At 40.0% G+C, this 23,350-nt stretch overlaps 2 protein-coding genes across 2 annotated transcripts; both read right to left on the reverse strand.

Moving 5' to 3' along the window:
- twist2 (twist-related protein 2) lies at nucleotides 1-3,232 on the reverse strand. The gene is made up of 2 exons (XM_042426873.1): nucleotides 2,557-3,232; nucleotides 1-350 (listed from the first exon to the last, which is right to left on the reverse strand). Exon 1 carries the CDS (start codon nucleotides 3,082-3,084, stop codon nucleotides 2,590-2,592), a length of 495 nt encoding a protein of 164 aa, XP_042282807.1. The 5' UTR covers nucleotides 3,085-3,232; the 3' UTR covers nucleotides 1-350; nucleotides 2,557-2,589.
- A 15,369-nt stretch (nucleotides 3,233-18,601) lies between these two features.
- On the reverse strand, nucleotides 18,602-22,079 carry LOC121907377 (pancreas transcription factor 1 subunit alpha). The gene is made up of 2 exons (XM_042426901.1): nucleotides 20,475-22,079; nucleotides 18,602-19,398 (listed from the first exon to the last, which is right to left on the reverse strand). The coding sequence occupies exons 1-2, from the start codon at nucleotides 21,052-21,054 to the stop codon at nucleotides 19,361-19,363; spliced, it is 618 nt and encodes a 205-aa protein (XP_042282835.1). The 5' UTR covers nucleotides 21,055-22,079; the 3' UTR covers nucleotides 18,602-19,360.
- Between the last annotated feature and the right edge of the window lie 1,271 nt (nucleotides 22,080-23,350).

The following is a 23,350-nucleotide window of genomic DNA, read 5'->3' on the forward strand; positions in this document are numbered from 1 at the left end:
GTCTTTGAAAAAAACAAAATATATCTCCTTCTTAAGCGGTTAAAGGATGGCTTAGAGGCCGTAAATCCGAGCTATAACATCAGGGCTGTGTCTTTTATTCCCCTCCTCACTGCCACAAACAGCTCCAGACAGTCAGAAGCAGTGTGATGAATCTGCATCCACACACACACACGCACGCACGCACACACACAGACGCAGACGCACAGACGCACGCGCACGCACGCACACACACACACACTCCCCGAGAGTTTGTAGTTGTGGGTCACATTACGTCTCTCCGCCATGCCTTTGAGGTCGATGGGTTCTTCAATAATCCATTTTGGTCTTCATACTTTGTAAAAGTAAACAGTCTGTAAAGGAAGAACAGAGATAAATATAAGTAAAATGATTTATATTGTGTTGATAAGCATATAAATAGGTTACAGAAAACTCATGACGCACATTGATTTTGGGTTGTTGTTTTTTTTTGTTTTTTGGGGGGGGTGGATGGCACTGTGTGTTGTGTTTTTTTTTTAACATTCACTGCTCGATTAGCATTCGGGAAGTCATTAATGAATCAATTATTAGCCACTGAGCTGAGTAAAACCATATGGCAACAGAAAAGCTTTAGTTTGAAGCACCTGAGTAAATTCACGCGTTTTTATTTCGATTAGTGGACAGTCCTAAAACAATAAAAATGTAATTCCTCAAAGCAACATTAAGCCCAGAGTTATTATTGAAATATATCACTAAGTTCACTCAGGTCACGATTTGTTCAGGCTATTATTTACTGACGTTTTTCAATTTTATGAATAAAAACCCCATTTAGTGATTTCACCCATTTTATTCCATTAAAAACGAGGCCTAATAACGTGTTTTAATGTGGAACACATTCATCTCTGTGTATGTCACGTATTTTAAGTAAGAAAAAGAGGAGAGGGGTTAAAGGCCATGATCATCCTTAAAGGTAATCCTTTATTGTTTTCTTTTACATTCCACGCAGGTCAATTGAACTGGAAATTAAAGTGACAGCTTAAAGAGATGCTGGAATGGCTTTTGGAGGGAGAAAAAAATAAGCCACCTTCAAATTTACTGTGCTTACACAAATCACTATAATGAAGCTTATTTCTCTGCCCACGGCCCCAAGATCTGTTTATAAGACAACAAAGCCTCGCTGATGAGCAGTTATGACTGTCAGGAGAACTAAACAAACCCTGCTTCTAGTTACGTTTTTAATGGGGAAAGTATTATTTAGTGGCATCTTCTTTCTGTTCTCGCTGTGGGAAACTTTAATCTAACATCTAATAAGAAGTAGCCAAGAATAAACAGCTCACATCGCTCTACCTGAACCTCTATTTGACCCGTGACAGTCAGTGTTTCTTGACTTTGCTTCATCTTTTTCTAGTCCCTTAAAATCATGCCAGTGAAAAGGTGAAAAGGTTTGCACTCAGCTGTTTAGGTAGTGTATCATGGAGCTCTCTAGACACGAGCGAAGCAGGCTGCAAAATCTGCAAAATAACGTGACCAAATCCTGACTTCTTGTTAATACGGGCCTCTGTTTTTATTGTCTTGCACTGGCTTGAACTTTTATGTCCAGCCGAGCTGCCCATTCCTGCGGTCTCCACACAGGAAAGCACTCTGTTGTGGATATAAATTACCCGTGGTGGCACTACAGCTGCGTTTTGGTGCGGCTCAAGCAGCACTTCTTGCCCCCCCTCGTTTATAATAAAATAAAAAAAAGTGCTGCGAATAAGGATTAACTGCAAATGTCACAGCTGGCTGATTTAACGCGCTTCTAGTCAAAAATAGACCCGACTTGTTGTCCTTTTTGGTCAGCGAGGCGTATTCTTCATTTGGTCTGGCATGTGAAAATGTTCCAAAACTATTATTTGTATTAATCCGCCTACTTCACTCCGCCAAATGTTCTCAAAATAAATACACTGTTCCCTTTCCCACCTCCTGAACTGAACTTTTTAGATTTTGACTGGATCCTCGTGGGATCTTGAAACGTTATCTACAAGTAAACCGGTGGATCAGTTGTCACCAAGAGCCCGCGCGCAGCAGCATCCGGGCGCAGAAGATGCTGAGGCCTCGTGGTGAAATCTGTCACACGCGTAAAAAAAAAAAAAAAAAAAAAGTGTGCACAGCTCAGGTTGAATCAAGATATGGTTTTTGGTGCACAGCTGATGAACGTTTTGGTAATCACCTGTTTCTTTTTTTTTTGGATTTGACTGCCTGGAATATACATTATGTTGTGCGGATCAAAATATGGCAGCAGGCTATAAATTTAAATCCTCCAAATCCAAGGCACGTGGCCAAATCACCGCCACTCATACAGTCACATTTTGGAGAAAATTAACTCAGAAAAGAGCGAGAATTTGAGAGGAAAATTCACAGGATACAGATTATAATGTGTGAATTCACCTTCTATCATTTGTCAGCCTACAGCATCATACTGTCTAAATATTTATTGTGTTTATTCACCACCATTCATGAATAAAAACTAAATTTCTCCTATGTCTGCAACTGCCACCAATATACGTAATATTCATTTTTTTCTCGGCTTCTGGTACCCACCGCTTCGGCATTGTAAGTGAAGGTCTCTGGGTGCTAGTGAGATGCTGACATAGACCAAGCGCCCTCCATCCTCCACACGGAGAACGCGTAACTGAGTCTTTCGTGCGCAACGTAGCTGCAGCTGGACATCTTGTTGTCCATCTCGTCGCTCTGCAGCACCTGACAGAGAAAATCAATGTATCTGGAGGCCAGCTTCAGCGTCTGTATCTTGCTGAGTTTGTCCGATGGCAGAGTGGGGATAATTTTGCGCAAAGACGCAAAGGCCTCGTTCAGAGACTGAGTCCGTTGCCTCTCCCGGACGTTGGCCAGGACCCGCTGGTTCTGAAGCTCCTCGTACGACTGAGTGCTGCTCGGACTCTGTTTTTTGCCCCGTTTCACCGGACCCGGGCTGCTGCCGCTGCTGTCCTCGCCGGACTTTTTGCTGTGTCTCTTCTTCCTCCCGAAGCGTTTTTGCTGTCTGTCCAGCTCCTCCTCGCTGGTCACCAGACTATCCACAGGGGAGACCGGGGAACTGGAGCCCTCTTCCATTTCTTTCTTGAAGAAATGCAGGGATAGAGAGGAAAAAACGTTGTCCACCTTTGAAGCCGTGGTTACAAAAAAAAATGTATAAATATCCGTAAAGATGGGAGAATAGTGTCAGGGTGTCTCACTCTCTGCGCTTCAAACTGTGCCTTTGCTTAAGAAGAGGCTGGTTCAAAACTGGAGGTTGGCATGCTTCTCCTCTCACAGGAAGTTTTTTCCTTAAACTTTTTTGGAAACTTTATCCCGGTTTCAGATGCTAAATAGTTTCGAGGTTGGGAGGGGAGTGGTTTTGAGATCAGGAGGGGGAGCTTGTGTGCGTCTTGGTCCGTTAATAAGCAGGAGGGACCAGTCATGGTTTCATGTGTCTGCGATATGACTGAAACAAGTCACCTATTTGCAGTCAAAAGCAAAGAAAGCTTGTTCCTTTGTTTGTTTCCTATAGTGGCACCAAATACATTTCTTTATATTATAGCAAATTAAGCTGAAATAAGAAGTTGAACCCCAATAAAATCAAATTATGGGTTCAGTTATTACAAAATAGTCCCAATTAAATTTTTGTTACACATTTCTTAGGATGCTTTTCTGTATTTTGAATTATTGCTGATAATCCTTAATATGTGGTTTAAATAATGAACTGACATTTATACAATTTCATAGCATAATTCCCTGATAGAAATTGTCTACAACTAAAGGGTTTGCATTCAAATAAAACATCAACCTGAAACTTGTGAGTAAACTAGTGTATGTGTATTATATTTATTCTGGGAGCGTTAACTCTGTGTGCCATAAATCAACTTTATTTATATAGCAACTGTCATACAAAAATGCAGCCCAAAGTGCTTCACATAGCAAGATGAAACCAACACTGACAAAAAAAAAGAAAAACAAAAATAGACAACAATAAATAAAGGTTTGCAAGACTAAAAATTTCAACAACAACATGTTAAAAAAAATAAAATAAAAATAAAATAAACACCAGGGATAAGAATAATGTAAAAACAATGATTAAAAGTTAAAAACTAAGGCTATACAGTAACATTACTGCAAATTGAAGGCCAGATCAAAAATATAGATCTTTAATTTCCTTTTAAAAACACAGAGAGAGCTGCCATTCTAATATCAGAGGCAGCGTTTCCACAGTTTAGGGGCATAAAAACAGAAGGCAGCCTCACCGGTACTTTTATGGGACACATAAGGAACATTTAAAAGAAAAGCGGTGGAGGACCTTAGTGATCTGGCTGGAACATAAAAATGAAAGAAAATCTGTGATTTTAGGGAGGAATAAAGTAATTTAAAACTTTATAAACAAATAAAAGAACTTTAAAATCAGTTCTAAAAGATACAGGTAGGCAGTGCAGGGTCTTAAGCAGTGGGGTGATGTGATCCATTTTCATTGTTTTAGTCCAGATTCTGTCTGCAGCATTTTGAACTATCTGTAGTTTTCTTATAGACTATTTGGTAATCCAGTAAAAAGGGAATTAAAATAGTCTAAACAGGTGGTAATAAAAGCATGAATGAGCATTTCAGCATCTCTCTTTGGTGATATTCCTCAGATGAAAAAAGGGATGTTTTAATGATCTTGTTAAAATGAGAATTAAAATTTAAATCAGAGTCTAAAGTCTCTCCCAACTTTGTGATGTGTCTTTTAATCTGTTTGCTAAAACCACCAAGCATTGAGTGCAGTTTCATTCTTGCTGTTTTGGGTCCTATTAAAATAATCTCAGTTTTTTTTTTCTTATTTAATTTCTAAAAGTTTTTACCCATCCGTACATTAATGTCAATAAGACAGGCAGTGTAATGGAGTCATTTGGTGAGACAGACATGCACAAGTGTGTATCATCAGCATAAAAATATTAAACTGGCATGCTGATGGTTAATAACGTTTCCGAGTGGGAGCATATATAATGAAAACAAAATTGGGCCGAGAATGCTTCCTTGAGGAATACCATATTCAATGCCATGAGTCTCTGATACATAAGCACTCAGACTGACAAAAGCTGTCTACCAGTTAAATCAGACTGAAACCATAGTCCAGTCACTTTCTGCAAAGCTCTTTATATCTACACAAACCATCCATGTACAGTAAATACCCACAGAAGTGTATGCATGTGCTCTGTGGAGGGCGATTTACGCACAAATTCGTCAGGCTGGAGAAAATCTATCCGCTTGATCTTTAATCGAATCAGGTCTGTACGCTCTCACAGCTCCTATAATGTGGAAGTCAAACAGGAAGGAGGCTTAAACTAACCGAGGAGCTCTCCGGTTTCTGCGGATGCCTCCAGTGGACGGTCTCCATGCGTTTTGTCAGCGGTCCACCTCTTCATCTGTCATGTCATGTTTTCCCTACACAGAGCCGCTCACAGGTGGCTCACATTATAGAGCTGAATTTATCCACTGCCAAAATGCAGAGTTTGTCTAAATCAGCTGACTGACCTCCAGAGAGTTTCTGTAGCTCTGTATTGTTGTGTGTTGTGTTTTGAATATGGCCAGGCTCTTAACATTATCGTTGTCATGCTGTGAAGTAGGTGGACTACACTTCCAAAAATACTATTTTACTAGTAGTTTTTCTTTAAAAAGAAAGAAGAAATACCAGTGACGTGAGATAATTTTTTCTTGCTTGCAAGATGTTTCTGAATCAAATATAATTTTTAAGACACTGGAGGTGTGATCTGCTTTATTGTGTCTTATTTAAAAAAAATAAAAATTAAAACACTTATATAACAATACAGAAATAATGCATTTGAGACCCAGAAATGAGAGGATAGTTTCTTTTTTGTTACCTCCCCTAAAAACATACTATTCAATGATGTTCCTGAAATTATTAAGGAAACAAGGCTTCCACTGTTAATGTTAAAGTCTATCATTAATCAAATTGTACTGAATAATTGCATCTTATTAGGAAGCAATTTTGCTAATTTACACTGCAGCGTTCACATTAGTTCAACAAAAGTATCTGAAAATAATCAAACTACAGTATCTTGAGTGCATTTGCCCATGTTATGTGTGTTCAACATGTCCGGGGAGACTGGTCGATGTAAATGGGGTGGAACCAAGTACCTCCTGAAAGTTGCACAACATTGTTTAAACCCATGAGTGCTCGCTTGGTATTGGGACACATCCTGGTTTTCACTTGAAAGCTCCTTTTGCCTTTTGGCCCATAGGAAACCTGGTCTGCTTTGTGTTTTGGGTTCCACTGGTAATGGTGACTGTCACACTTCTCTTACTCAGTGCCAGAGCTCTTAATTCAGCCCCTGGCATGCCTCAGCATAGGGTCGAATTGTGGTTACATTTTGCTGGTGTAGTTCGTACAACCTCTTTTAAAAAAAAAAAAAAGAAAGTAATGTTTCACACATGCAAATATGAAAGCGATGTTCAAATATGTTTGAGCGCATTGCATGAAAGAAGGAAAATGCAGAGGCAGGAGCGCTCACAATCACACACACTTCCCCTGATTATGCCCTATGACCTTCTGCTCCCTGCCTCAGCTGCAGGAGGCCTCCATGCCCAGGGGAGAAGGTTCTGACTTGCAGAGCGAGAGGCTGATCCTGCACAGCGTCTGCGGGGTAAAGGCTCCACATACACACTTCACAAGAAGAAAATGAGTGAGAGGGGCCCCTGGCCAGCACTTTTCCATCCACTGTATATGCTCCGGGCAATGATAAGCAAACGCTTATTCAAAAAGGCAAGCAGCGAATGATGAGATTGACAGCTTGCCCCAGTCTCAAAGTGACTGAAATTCATTCCCGATCGTATTTCACTGCTAAACATAGTGTGAAAATAATGTGAAGAAAATGGAAAAGTGTGTGAAAAAGCTTAACTTGATAGTTTAAATTGACCTCACAGTAATATAAAGCTACCTCAGAACCTACCTGATCATACACATTTTATTTTATTTAATTCTAGTCTAATTCTAGTAAAATCTATAGTTTCAGAGGAATAATAACTACATATTAAAACATTATATCTATAAAAGTGAACAGCTAAGCTAGTGAAAACTCTTTGATGTGAACATAGAGACTCTAATATCCACAACAGCTAGTTATTGGCCCGTCTGCCCTGTGGATGTCGGTAAGTGATTCATGTATATCTCAACCAATGCTCATTGGAGTTGAGAGGAATTTTTGATCCCCTGAGAGAGATGAAGGGAGGAAGAGAGAGAGAGAGAGAGAGAGAGGCAAAGACGGCAAAATGAAGTGAGAGCGAAAAACAGAAAGACCCTGAGAGAGGAAGACAAAGGGAGGAGAGAGAGAGAGAGAGAGAGGAATGACCTGCCTCTCAGATCAAAGATGAGCTCGGGCCATAAATTCAGCAGAGCAGGATGACGTACCTCTGTCTTGTCTGACACCTTTAAAACCAGCTCCACATGGGTCGAGGGCATGCCCTTAATAAGCCCAGATCCTCTCTGCTGTCACATCAGTGAAAACACGTCCTTGTTGCATGCATGGCCTTCTGCCTTCACATCAGCCTCATAAACAGAAACGACTGAAGAAGTGAGACAGAGAGGTGTTGAAAGATAAAAAACAGGTTAAGAGAAAAAGAAAGGAAGGATAAAACGCTACAGAGAAACAGAGGAAAGAGGGCAAATGTATGGATGCGTGATGATTCACCAAAGGCTTTGATCTGACAGAGAGGGTTACGGACGTGTGAGGGAAGTTATGGAAGAGATGATTTGTTGGAGGCTGTGATGAGTGGAATTTTTCTGTCCATGTGCTGGTTACCTTTGACTTCAACCGCCACAAACATTTGTGAGGCTCACCCCAAATGATCTTGGCAAGAGGATCTAAAGCCATGTGTGCGTGCGTATGCATGTGTGCGCTTGTGTATGTGTGTGTGTATGTTTTTGACTCATGTACAGTACATATTATCACCTGATTATTTGCTGTATCAGTGTACGTACATCTGGCTTTTCATGAATGCACTTGTGTGTGTCTGTGTGTGTGTGTGTGTGTGTATGTATGTGTGTATATGTGTGTTAGAAAGTGATTCAAGATGAACCAAAGATGTTCAGCAGAGGAAAGGTCCAGCTGGTTCTCATTGTACAGAATACAGTGTCTATTACCATCGGTGCAATCACTTTTAAAGCTACTAGTAGCCCCACTGCAGAGCAGCCATCTGTACCACTACCAAACTCTGCAATGTAAACTGACCAAAGAACACCCAGTAACATGTATTGCACAAATCTGATTTAACAAGCAGTAACTGTGATCTGTTTCTGTAAAAACAGCAGCAAAACCAATCCAAGATTTTTTTATTAAGGAAACATATATTGCTTTGAACATACTAAATGCTAGAAATGTTCAAATTTGACTCCACCATGACAAACAAGACCTCAATAACTTCAGCTACTGTTTTTTTAGCCTTTATTTTATAAAAAAAAATAAATTGTGCTGTTTTCCTAAATGAACCACATTCTTTGCCGAGGAATGGGTTTGTTCCCAGAGTTTGAGAAAAACAACCGCCATGTCTGTTTTATTGCGCAGTTCTTTTCCAGTAAGTTGTGAAAATGTGACTCACAAGTCAGCTCTGAATTACAACTTGCAGACTCGATGGCAATCCAAATTTAGTGTTGAATTGATACAAGATATCGCTTACAGGATTACATAACTTCAAAAGAACAGTGGTATCTTTTTTTCATCTTTTGTTTCTTGCTTAAAATATTTATAGCTTAGTCAAGTTCTTCTCTAGATGCAGTATCCCAAAGCGCACAACCACAAGCTTTCATTTATGTATAATAACAAAACAATTATCATTATCAGACACTGGCAGTGTTTCTAGTAAGAGCCTGTATTTAGCAGAGGCCTCTACAGTGAATAAAACAACAGGCAATATTGGTGAGAGGTACATATTGGGCAGTAAAACCATAGGCACCTACACTCATAGAGTCACTCTTCAGTAACACCAAGAACCCATTCATTCATATATCCACACTTCTCCATTCTGCTGCCCCGGGCCTGATGACAAGGTGTTTCTGAAATCGCATTAGGGGCCCTTTCATAAAGGTTTCATTGGGGAGTGTGTAACAGCTTGAAGCATTTAGGCTTTGTTTAATACGATGCAGACTCGCTGCTCGATGCTTTGTCTCCTGTGTGGAAAGGGGCCCGGGATGCCAGAGACCCCCACTGTCAGAGTTTGCTTTGATATCTGGAGGTGGAGGGGGAAATAGGGCAGAATAGCCCCCTCCCCTATACACACACACACACACACACATAAACATACACCACCACCACCACCGCCATCAAAATCTGTATGCTCAATACCTGACTCTGCCCTGTAGAGTTATGGCCATCCAACGAAGAAGCCAAGCTTTGAAGTGCAGAGCTCTCTCCAAGGCTTTACACTCTATGGAAGATGTGCGTGGAGAACAGAAATCATGATATACAGGACTGTGTCCATTTCAGGCACATACTGTATCTGTTAGGTAAGGTTCCAAAGTACTAACTGTCCATCAAAATGATGCTAAAAAATGTATGACATTTACAGTAGTCGTGCAGTATGTATTCATATGTATACTGCATATGTATTTCTGATGAGTTTTCCTGGATGAATGATTATAAGAAACCTGTGGACCTGTGTTTCAGGAAGGGAAGCTTTTGTGTGGCTTATTTTATTTGTAGAGCATGGTACAGAAGACACAGTTATCTGCAATGTAATGTAAGAAATTTTGTCTATGTTTGAAAAATGTTTCACCACTGTGGTTGTATTTTGGTGTCTTTTAAGTCCTTGTGCACTGGCCATGTATTATTGTGCATGACACAATAAGTAATTAACTATATTTATATTTATATATATCAATATTTGAGAGATTGGAATACTGGATAATGATATATCAGCCAATATTCTATTTGTTCCCATAAATACATGACATAAATAATGACATAATCATTTCACGTGTTATATCACATAATTATGACCAAGATATATACTGAGTTCACTTCAGCTTTTCTGCTGTAGTTTCTTGTTACATATCAAGCAGCGAATATTGAGACTGAACTATACTGATATATCTACAGTAAGCTCACATTGGCCAACATATTGTGTCTAGTATATATATATATATATACATATATTCATATGAAGTAGCTGGATTAGTTGTGGTGCAGATCGATATGTTGTTTATTTTTAGTTTAGTCCAATAACAGAGAGCTCACGGCACAAAATAACAAACCTACATGCAACCCACACTCAACTCAAATGCACTTCATTGACTTGACAGTTACAAAAAACAGTGTTTGCCGGAGCAATTATGTTGGCTATAACACAATTATATTCATTATGCATGTACTACTTCCAGAATCTGAACTTTAACCAGGCCAAACAGGAGAGAAGGGGGGGGGGGGGGGGGGGGGGGGGGCAGGTCTTGTTGGCAGGGTCAGAGTAAATTTGCTGAACAAATGACAGAGAGCTTGTGCACTCGGGTGCTGATGGGGCAGCCTCCTGCACAAATAATGCAGCGTAATTAGTGCTGCACTTGTGACCCTGGTGCCAAGGTTAGCATGATGGTAGGCTCATGTTCACAATGCGATGTGGTAGCCAGGTGGCCTAACTGGGGCTGGGCTACAGGAAAGTTAGGCTGAGCTCAGGCAGACCGGGGGAGGCAGTGCAAGGGAGGCTGGGCAAACAGTAGTGTTGTTGATTCTGCTGATTGAGCTAGGACAAGTAGGGTGAAGATCACCGGATGTCAACAAAGGGGTGGCATTTGCAGTCCACTGTCACTCCCTCAATGTCACCTGTGTCACCAACAATATCCTCAGCTCTGGACTGTTAGTTTATCCTGAAGCTGCGGGACAATAAATCTTGATTGTGTTGATCAATTAGACTTTGATAAATGTAACGTAGTAGTATTTTCACCCTTAAACAATATTGCTAAGCTGTATAAAACAATTTAATCTCACTGCTAACCCTGATAGCCCTATTAGCTCACATTCCTAACACCTCAGAAAACCCGCAAAGCTGACAGTGTTTATCTCTCTCCATGTCGTGTGTTTGCCCTGCTCACCAGGAGGGCTGTATATCTAATCCAAGGAGGAAATTATTGAATGTTCCAGTGCTCATCCGAGAAGGCTTCAAATGCAAGGCCCCCCACTGTTCAGGGCCCTTGAGTGCAGACCCCTGGGACACATTGTAAAGACGACACCACATTTTTCCTCCACACACTGTGATCTGAGTTATTAGCTCTGAGGCTAGAAGCGTGGTCTTGTGAAGAGGAGCTGTAATGAGAAAAGCAGGTGAGCTATTTAACTGGAGTTTCACAGCTATTAAAGTGCCAACACACCGGGTCACCATGGTGATGAGCGCTGGGTGCAAGTCCTCTAGGGAGTCACCATTTTTGTTTTTTTGGGAAGGGCAGATGTTTGTTTTCAAATTGGATTCTCAGGGTGTTTTGTAACACGTGCTTAAGGATGCTCCATGTTGGTTTATGATATGAAAAGCTTTCCCTCCTCTATGAGGTGTCAGCCTTTCATCAGTTACATGAGTTACAGGTACTGTATAAACTTGCTTTTAAGCTCTTAGAGCCATGGCAACATGGCAAATAATAGGTTACAAAGGTGATTGAATATGTATTTTATTATCAGTCATTGAATTCTCTCTAAATATTCACCTGTAAAACCTCTAAGTACATTTACATTTCACATTTTGTCATTTGACAGATGCTGCAACTTACAAGCATGAGAGTAGCTTTTTTTGTTTGTTTTTTTAATTATCCAAGTAAAAAAACACCTGTAAGTAGATAAGAAACAACAAGAAAGTAGTGCAACAGTCAAGAACGGTTTTTAGAGGCGAGATTTGGGGTTGACGTGCATCAAAGGTCCACTGCTGGAATCACACCAGACATTGCAGTTGTGCGGCATGCGTCTTAACCAGTAGGCTACTAGGGCATAACACAAAGTGCTGAAAGTTAAAGGGACTCAAGTGTTGCGGTGTTCACGGAAGAGCTCAGTTATCAGGCATTTCTTGAACGCACCAAGGGAGTCAGCAGACCGTGTGGAGCTGGGTAGCTCATTCCACCATCGCAGAACCACAAACTAGAAGAGTCTGGATCGTGATTTCTTACCATTCAGTGATGGTATTACCAGACGTTGTTCACTGGCATACCGGACTGGATGGGAGGAGACAAACAGCCTGATGAGTGAGTTAATGTAGGAGGGTGCAAATCCATTAGTTGCCTTGAAGGCGACTAATAGCATCAAAGCTTTGAATAGTAGATAAGATGGAGAAAGTGGAGAACAGTGTACGTTAGTCGGTGGTGGAACTAATCTTGTCCAAGTAGTGTGTGGTTTTGCAAGTAGTGACAGTATTTGAGAATGAGGATAAAGAGACTGATACTTAGTTAGGATGACTGGGTCTCTGGTTTTGCACCACATCCTCTCTGCTGCCCTGAGCTTGGTCCGTTCTGTGCGTAGCGACCCAGACAACCAGGGATTGGAGGGTGCAGCATGTGCAGGCCTGGAGAAGAAAGGGTAGAGGCTGTCAAGACATGTGGTAAGGGTGGAGTGAAGCCTGGGTGGCAAAGGCCTGGATGAAGTCTGCCTTGTTGACTGCAGACCTGCAGTTCCATTAGCCAACTGAGAAAGACACAACGAGTGTGCTGCTGACTCTCTGCAGAGGGCGGAGGACTGGAGCGATGGGTTTCTTACTGTGAAAAAGAAATGGAGTGCAGTCTGAATGAAATAGAGACACACAGTGATAAGATAAACAATATGGACGGTAGTCTGTACTTTTTACAGCTGAGTGCCTTCTTGGTTTCCTTTTGCGTTGTGCATTGACTTGCGCAGGTAGACTCGCTGGTCTTAACTCAAGCTCCATCTTCATGCAACGTGGTAGCACGTGCACTCAACTATAAATGGATTAACTGATTGTTAGCAGCGCGCACTACTCAGCAAAATTAGCAAAACATTGGAGTGGCCATTGTAATGTTTAATATTTCAAAGTAATAAAAACTTATAAAGGTTGGAACTTCATGCTAGCTAGGCTAGTTATTTTATTGTACACCCCATAGTACCACATTCCCTGAGCCTGCTGGTACCTTCTTTATCATCATGCTATGTGCAGATGTTATACTGCCACCTACAGGTAACACGTATGTAAACACTTATCAATACAGGTGTAATGGCTAATAGCTCCCTGGAACTTGCAAAATAAAGCAGGAAAGCGAGTGCTAATGAGTCAGAAACAACACAGTGAGCAGTTTCGTCCAAGCCTTTTATACACAGCACAACGGTAGCTACCCAGAAACAAGAGAAACAGTAAAAAAGCACTTACAAGAGTCCAATCCTCAGAACACTTAGCCTAGACTGACACACAACTGAAACTGGCATGAATATATTTCAGCAGAGTGGGACATTTAAATTAATATTTATTTTCTACTATACTGTTCGTAATGTTACTTAATGTGCATGTACTGTACTGTGGGTTTTGTTATGACCATGTTTACATGCAATTTATTTGCATATTGTCAGTTGTCAGGACCTTGAAGGGTAGTTTAGACATCCAAAAGAGCACCAGTAGTAATTTTACACAATAACCTTGTTTAATGTTGCCTCTGTATTTACCTTAATTTACTTTTGACAAGAAAATATACATTTGGTAGCAGAGGACTAATAGTTAAACAAAATATCTTGAGCTGTGTGCTCAGGTTATTAGGTAAACATATTAAAATACTTCACTTTTAAGCAAAGGAAAACAGCCCTTTTGAGACAGGTTGCTGCTATTTAAGGATGCACTGTCAGTGATGAATACATATGCTGCACACAATATTTGAAGAGTTTAGCTTTTTGTTTTAACTTTATTCCATTGCAAAAGGAGCAAATTCAACAAAATAAAGATCAGCATGGTCAGTAATGAGACAATCCATCTGCATAATGGGAATTACTGTTAAAGGGTTGTTCTACATCCAAGATGCAGCATATGGAGCAAACTTAAATGATGCATCTTTGAGCATCAAGTGTCTGTTACTTGGTAGAAAGACCTTCCCACTCAGGTCTGAAGTTAAGAGTCACCTCCTATCGTTCCATGTAGGTCTGGCTGGTCGACAGTGGCAGGTGAATGGAAAAGTGCAGAGATGGTACTAAAGATTGTACCACCACATGGACATGGAGATTTATATTGTAGCTGTGGGAGTGTATATTTATCTTTCTCTCATTGTCTGACCCCACAGTGCCACATTGTACCTCTGGTGAGTTGAAATAAGCAGAGCAACAACTTTATTTATTTTCTTTATACAACAATGTTTGTGTTGCTTGATATTTTTATCCAAAGACAAATGTGGGCTACACTCAGGGCCTTTTAGAGATCCTTGCACCACATGAGTCTTTCCCCTACATTTTGGTATAAACTCTTAGTCATACATTCATGTGACATTAGATTTACTGTGTATCTGAGAAATATCGAATTAGATTTGAGAGATCTGTGACCTTCTGACAGGACTGTTGGAAATCTTTTCCATCCACAAACAATTTACAAACTCTAAATTTTTCCAGCAGGATGTGATGCACTAATTATAAGCTCAAAGTCCAGAAATCCAAAATAACACTAACATGATAAACACACCTGCTGGCCGATGGCAGAACAGCCTCACAGTGTTTGTCAGTGTAAGTCTGCCGGATGTTAAATCAATAAACTGTCTCAATGCTTATAGAGGCTGATGCAGTCCACAGACGGGAAGAATCTTACTCATTCTGGCCCCCAAAATTTTCCCCGTGGCTGAATCATATCTCATCCAAATGGTATTCAGAGCTGTTTTTGATGGGTCAAGATCCCACAGTGATGGCTAGAAAAAGTAGTGTCAAGTAGTTATGTAATTTGTGTTTCATTATAAAAGAATGATTTTGTCTCATTTATGTTAAACTGAATAATTATTCATTGTAGTTATTATTTCACTGATTTAATTTTTAGGGCATACACTTTATAAGCAGAGTTGCATCTGTGATATGTGCAGCTGGAATTGATCTGAATTACTACAGACACAGAGCTTAAAGATCCCCTCCAGACATGTTTTAAAATGAAATCTTTAAAAATGTTTGATTTGATATGGTTTTCCCCACAAATAGGTTCAATTACCTCAATAAAAAATCTTAAAATGACATCTACTCCATTAACTTCATTGAAAAATCAATGAATATGCAAATATTTTTTTTATTTCAAGACTTTAACTGCTGGATACAAGATGTCTCCATCTTCACTGTAAAGTTTATTCTCAGTGTTTGTGCACTGGAGGCTTCAAGTTTCCACATCACACTTGTGTAAGTTGCATACTGAACCATGATTGGCTCCAAAACTGTAAGCCAATCAATGTCACAAATCATGCTCGTAGCTACAAGACTTAAACTCAGATTTAAGGAAAGAAAAGAGAAACTTTCCCCCTGCACATACATTATTCTGCTCTGTGAAGCTCAAAAATCCAAGTAAAGTAACAATTAGCAAAACATATTTTTGAGTTGAATTGGACATATATCAGAACTTCTCATGATAGTTATTGATACAACATTATTAAAGTTCTGCTCCTGAAGCTACTGATTCCCACACGAATCATCAGAAACTAACACATGAAGAAATAGATTTGACCAACTAATACCACTAGGGGGACCCAGGGTTAACTGAGCATCAGAGTGCCACAAAGGTCACTGCTACCATTATAAGGCTTACAAATTATATCCAAACTCTGTGTGTTTCAACCTGCTGAATTTAAGTTTATGAATGATATTTCATATGTACTACCACATCCTGCTACATTTACATTAAACAGGTGTACAGTTGGTAAAGGAGTCAAGGCAACATCTGTGACACCTGTAAGAGCAGTGAATGACTACAGTGCTTGAAAACACACACACACAGAGGGATTGAATAGAAGTTATTGATTGAAATGTTCATACTTTTGCTCCCAAGAATCTACTTATTGGATTTAATTTTAAAAAAATGTTTTGCTAAGTACTAATACAATATTTTTCTTTCATTCACTCTATCTTAAAAAACCTGTACTAACATATAATTGCAAGTAACTTCAACAGAGAGGTTAAATCTCATTACACTAGTCTCCAGAGTAACTAGGGACCCATTTTTAATTTGCTGTGACTGAAAGTCCCAAACCAGAAATTCATCAGCTATACATCACCCATAAGCTATGTCGCAGTGTAGGTCTCATAACGTTGCTGCTTCTTAATTGTTTCCTAAGGGCTCCATTAGTGGCACTAAAATTACATGTGCAAAAGAAGAATGGGTGTGTTGTTGACTCCCTTCGCCTGTTTTACACATCTAACTAGCACACCTGGAGCAGCATCTGTGAATTGTTGAGAGAAAAGCTCAAGCTATGAAAAACTACACTGTTAAAAAAAAAGAAAAAAGATTTATATATCAGCTGTGCTATGTAGTGTCACCATCTTACTGACACTGCCAGTCATGTGAGGAGGCTGATTTGACAGTTTTGTGGTTTAGATACGGTGCTACACTGGTATGTGTGAGGACAAAAAAGAGGTAGCTATATACCGGAACAATTACTGTTCTTTTTCCACGTAATACATTAAATGAGCTCTTCTCATGTTACTACCCAGTGATTCACTACAATTACTCATAATTATCTTGACTATCTCATCCAAACATATTCAAATACTCTGCTTGGACTAACATTTATATGTCTGATGTGCTGTTTTTTTGTTGGGTTTTTTTTTTTCACAAAAAAAAGTTCAATGACCTTGTAACATCTGCCTCCTCTCTCTCATTCAAAAGCCCAGAATGTATTTGAAATGCAAAAACTCACAATACACAGAAGACGTCTCCTACTTCACTGAAAAGTCCAGTCTTGATGCACAGACGGATGACAAAGGGGTCACTGAACGATTTCTTCAAAAAGATATTCTCTCATTTGGTGTTTTGATGATGGTGGTGGAGAGCGCTGTCTAACACGTCGGTCCAAAATATCCCATAGGTGTTCGATTGGGTTGAGATCTGGTGACTGTGAAGGCCATAGCATATGATTCACATCATTTTCATACTCATCAAACCATTCAGTGACCCCTCATGCCCTGTGAATCGGGGTATTGTCATACTGGAAGAGACCACTCCCATCAGGATAGAAATGATTCATCATAGGATAAAGGCCATGACTCAGAGCAACTTTGCATTGATTTGCAGTGACCCTTCCCTCTAAGGGGACAAGTGGACCAAAACCATGTCAGCAAAATGCCGCCCACAACATAACAGAGCTACTGGATCCTCTCACTGTGGGGGTCAAGCATTCAGACCTGGACCAGTTTTTCCTTTAATTTGTCACTCGTCTGTATGTGTGCTGGAGGTTTCATGTTTTATGTTGCTTCAAACTAATTGTGATGTCACAAAATCATGCTCTCAGAGAAAAGTTCCCCTTTCAGCAGATGAATGTAAAAAAAAAGAAGAAAAAAAACCTTCTCATGTCAAACTCAGGACATCATTCTGCACAGTGAAACGTCCAAATTAAGTAACAATAACACAATCACCGTATGTATGTTTTATTTCAGTACTGACACCCCTACAATATTCATCACAGTTATGTATCCATTAAGCTACTATACATCCAATTTAAGAATGTCTTTAAAGGACTGGTTCACTATTTTTGAAGTCTGTCCTAAAACAACAGTCAGGTGCCCAAATGAACATTGACAGATGTTTTTCTTGCTTTAATTATTCTTCCTGTTCATACTGACCAGATCCCGTCATAATAATGAAGCAGTTTCAATGGAAGTGATGGGGGGAAATACCATACCAAAAATGTGTTTAAAAGTTTATTTGAAGCTAATATGAAGCTTCAGCCGTGAAAATCAGTCAAATCAAGTCGATATCTTAAAGTAACAGTCTTTTTGGTGCCTAATTCCCTCTTTTTGTTGCTATTCTACCACCACAGCTGAACAGTAAAGGATTTTATTTTACTAAAAAGGCTGTAACTGTAAAGTACACGCTTGACTAACTCAGATGGCTGAAGCCTCATAGATGATTCAGATAAACTGTTAAATACATTTTTCCTCAAACCGAGGACTGTGGATTTTGTCCCTCATCACTTACATTGTTAGTGCATTTGGAGAAGATCTTCTAATGGTCAGTATGAACATGTCGGATAATCACAGCGAGTAAAATCTATTTCAATGTTCATTCAGGCACCTGACTATTGTTTTAAGACAGACTTGAAAATTGTGAAGCTATGCTTTAAGGTTTGGCTGGGAATAAAACTCAGTTTGAGGAAGGACACCTGTTACACTTTTCACTGATCCAGGTCATGTGACCGCTAGAGCTCTCCACCTGGACTCACTGCTGTTCTAAACTGCTGACTCAATTCATGGTATTTGTGTAATAAGACATTGGTTGAACTGAGTCCTGCTATGAATAGGAACATTCATCCAAACCTACGAGTGATTTTGATTTGGCATAATTTAATGTGTAATGCCAACATGCCAAGAACAGAAGGAGGATCATCCCAGGACTGAGATGACATTAAGGAATCTAACACACAAATAAAACCACAGTTGACAATAGAGACGGGTTTCCTTTTTATGATCTCACCTTTATGGATATCAGTGTTTACAAAATATGTGAAATTATCCCAGAAAGTTGTAGTGTGAGCCTTTCTGTCATGACACATGTCACAAAACATGGAGTATAAACACATTTCTCACATTTGAGTTACAGAACAACAAATAATTACAGTATGCTGAAACACATGTTCAACAATGGATTACAATTACTTTGTCATAAATAAGCAATAATTAGAATTAAATAAATAAATAAATAATAGAACAGATGATAGAGGTTGCGAATGAAACTAACAGTACACTACCAGCCTTACTGCCGTCCTCGGAAACAGCACCTGACGTGCTGAAGCACATCACACCGATCTGCTTCTCGTGCCCGTCGTCTCATTTACATGATCAAGGCTCTTTTTTAACACATCGACTCGCGGACTAATGAGCGAGAGTCCAGATAACACTTCAGTGCTACATGCAGAAGTATGAGCCTCCTGGAAGTCCATTCAGTCTCATGCCAGCGTGCCCCTCTCTCCCTGTGACAAGTGCCATCCATTCGGGTAAACAATGACAACCCCCTTTTCCCTCCCCAGGCCCCCAGAAACAATGGCTCTCAATTACCAGTCGACAATAAATTAGAATATTAAAAGCCACGGAGGACGAAAGAGTGGATGGGGTTTGAGAAAGCCTGAGGTGTGTGACCCGGTGAGAAGTCTGCAGATGTCGATCAGTCGGCTCTGTCATGTGAGGAACACTTCCCCGCTGCAATCTCCACACTCGGGGTGCCCCATGTTCCTCAGTTAATCCCACTTTATCCAAGAGAGGCGGGCTGTCAGATCTGGGAGGGGGGGGGGGGAGCATGGGTTCAGAAGGAGACAAAAGCAGGACAAACAACAATAAGTTTTGATACATTTTAATGACTGTTTAACAAGTCCTAGGTCAGGGCATAAGAATGGGGGCACACTTACATCTGAATGACCCCATAAAGAGGCTTCAGAGCAGATTCCCACAGAATTTAGTTAAGTGCACGGAGGCAATAAGAATACAAGTGCTTATGTTTTGGTAAAATGAGGCTCGTTTAAGAGTGAATGCCCGAGGGAAACACACCTGGGGATGAAAGTGTGCAGCGAACACACAACAAGCTGCTTTAAATGACATTTGCTTTATGGGATTGCTTTGAATAACGACAAGTCTTTCTTTCTTTCTGATGAAAAACGGATTAAATTTTAATTAACCATTAAAAGCCTTTCTGTGATTCTCGTGGTAACAGAGCTGCAGACAGTAAATGGAACATTTCTCCATGCATTCATAATATACTGTCCACTGTAAATGTAAACTTCTACTGTATGTGATTATGTTCTTTATACTAACATATACTTAAGTATATTTGACTGATCAGCAAAAACTTATTGAAGTTTTGAAGATCAGGTAGTTTATGTTTTGGTGAGTTTATGACAAGCTAATGTTTTATTCAAAGCTTCTTGTCATGTAGATGTGGATTAAATATAAAATAAATATAACATTCAGCAGCTTGCAATACATATACATATGCATGCACATATACATATATATAACATATAATATATATAATATTATATATATAATATATATAATATATATGTGGCAGCCAATTGATAAACATCCTCTCCAATGTTCTAAATCTATGACCTATACTATTTATCTTAAAAGAGTGTCCAAACACTTTGCAAAAAGAGGCATAATGTTTTAATTTTACTTTAAAATAATTAATTAAAAATATATAATGTCATAATTAATGTTGGTGTCAGCACATTTAATTGACTGAGGCTGGGCTGAATATGGTGATTAGTCTAATTAATTTCATCTATTTAACTTTAGACTCAATCAATAGTTATTGGCAGTTTTAGGACTTGCTAATGAGGGTGATCAGCTCACCACTTGTGTTCCAAATGGCGTTGGTTTGATTCTTGTAGCCGTTCTTCATGCACTCGTCCACATAGGATTTGGGGTCGCAGCCTGACATGAGGATCTCTCTCAGCAGGGCGATGTAGGCTATGGCCAGTCTCAGAGTGTCTATCTTCGACAGCCGCTTCTCGTAGGGAAACGTTGGTACGTGGCAGCGGAGCTCTTCGAAGGCGGAATTGATGCTCAGCATCCTCTTCCTCTCCCGGATGTTGGCGGCATGCCGCTGCACCTTGTAGGGCTGATGGGACACCAGCCGCCGCGCCCTGCGCTTGTTGATATCCAGGGGTTCGTCCACGGAAGAAGTTTCGGCCTCAGCGCAGACGCTCGCGCCCGGTGACTGCACGTCGAGGTCGGTGAAGGTCAGCTGTGCGTCCGGGAACATGGACTGACAGCCGAAAGAGGACCAGGGCGAGAGCTGGCCAGTGGCTGCGGTGCAGTCCAACAGGAAGGTGTCCAGCTGGGTCGGAAACTGGAAGTTTTGATCCATTTGTCCCCAAAATGCAAAATCTGTGTTGCCATCCTGGTCGAAGTCAAAGAGAATGTCCTCCATATTTTAAAAAGTAAAATAAAATGATTATATTTCTTTTCTAGGTAGAAGTGATGACCAACACAGAGCCGTTTTTTTTTCGTGGATAGATTGGTGACTGCCTACCTGCATGTGCCTTAATATCTGCAGTGTGTCAGCCTCATGGGCACATCTCCTGGATTAAATAGCCTACTTCCAGGGCCTCCATGTTGCTCTGGACAATTCTAAAGACTGAAAGGGAGCTCTTAAGAACTCTTTACCCCTCCTCGTAGATCGTTCATTGCTTTAAAAACGTATTACAAAGGGATCAGTTGATCTCCAAAATGACAAAAAGAAGGAAAAAACACGTGTCCAATTATAAACTTCCCCCCCAAGTAGTCCAGCTAATATTGACAAAAAACACTTGGTATTTAGTACTCATTGGAGGGCTTGTGCCGAGCATTATGGCGCAGCAGGCCACGCAAACCCGGTGGCCTCTGAATGGGATTGTTTTACCTATTAAAGCTCAGCTGACAACAAACACCACTGTCAGAAACACATGGAAGCTCTTTATCAGTACAAAATGTAACGAGGTTTTAATGGAAAATGAGCATTTTTTATGTTTCGCCTTTGGGTTTATCCTGGTGCAGACATATTTTTACGCACTGAAGTCAGATACCAAACAGACCTACAAGATGTAAAATGTTCCAACAGTATCACCACAATTCGTCCCACATAATTTAGATCTAGTACCCACATTAATACGTACCTAATTTGCAAATGATACGACTGACTAAATGGCAAACCATGGAGAGGACGCACGCTGTAATTAGACTGGGGTTAATCCAATACGCACGTTCTTTCTTCGAGGTTGTATAGAGGGCAGCTTGGGGATGAGCTTTAATTCAAGAAGGCTGTATGTTTGCTAACACGTGGTTTTGATTTGACAAAGTCCTCCAGGATGCTAATTTATAGGGAATCTGTTTGTTACAATAAACAGAGTCCTTTTTTTGCAGGCGGAGCAGCTGATTTAACCAGACGACTTAAAACAAAGACAGGTGAAGCGTGTCTGACGTTTGGTGACAATACCATGTGACCTCACAGGGGTTAGAGAGGACTGCATTTAAATTTACACCGAAGCACTTCTAAAGTTGCATTATTGCGGTTGTATAATTCATTTTCTATAATAATAATAACAACAGACCGATAGACTCCAGGATCTCAATAAAAAGTCCAATAAGGCAACTTTGGATCACGCTCATTTTCTTTCAGGTGTTAGATGTGTGTGTTAGAAGTTTAATAAGGCGTTGAAATCATGTATTTCCCCTAAATCGTTGCAGATGTTATATCCAGTATGAATGAGATTTTTTAAGATGACGCGCAGGCAAGTCGTTTGCTTGTATTGAAGAAACAATATAAAGGCAACAACCTATCAACATTCTTCTTCGATGAGTTTGATTTCCCTGTAGGGACTTCAGTATTTGTTTCAGGAAACACATGAAAGCTACTCTTATTTTCCAAAGGATTGAGTTACAACAGTTAATGAACCTACAGTTCCAGTGTTTCTCTAACCTTTTTCCATCCTACAGTTCAATTAACCCACGGGTCTGACACACAGGAGAAATTTGAAAGGACAACATCTTGATTAAGAGGTGCATTGTCACCGAGCCCAGAGTCTTGTTTTTAACTCTGCCAAGAGTCAACAAAACCATTTGCATTGTAAATTACGCACGGACGTGAACATGTGTATGTAGTGTTTAAAATGACTGATTTCAGGTTAACGCGCCATCAAGTTAATTTTCATTACTTGTCCAATCCCGGATGTCCTGTCAGTTGTTGGGGGCTTAATAGTCTAATCAAGGAAACAAATTCTACCACTTTAAAATGGATTCGCTCACACTGGACTCTCTGCGGCACGAAGCTGTTGAAACTACATTTACACTGAATGAAAACATATTCTTGGCCTAAAATGTGTTATTTTGAGAGCTCTGGTGCATTGTGATATTGTTCCAAACACAGACGCACCGGGTTAAACAAAAAGAAAAAAGTATTTTAATGTATTCTGTCTGAAAAAAAACTTTAACATGTCAAATTTAAAATGTAAAAAGCACTGAGTGAAATATGATGCCTAATGTTGAGTCCTAATGCAGGGAAATTAAAAATAATTCACTGAACAAGTGAAATTATCTCGTTCCATAGGCTAAAATTCAATCTTAAGACTCCGGAGCTACTTTATAGACTCACTGGCTGACACGTTTAACATCCCATCATAGTAAAACAAATTCAGATTGGCTCAACGGAGCTACTACAGTCTGTTTGCTTGGCTTTCTAATTAATGAAG

Source organism: Thunnus maccoyii, chromosome 11 (assembly GCF_910596095.1).
Source record: "Thunnus maccoyii chromosome 11, fThuMac1.1, whole genome shotgun sequence".
NCBI lineage: Eukaryota > Metazoa > Chordata > Actinopteri > Scombriformes > Scombridae > Thunnus > Thunnus maccoyii.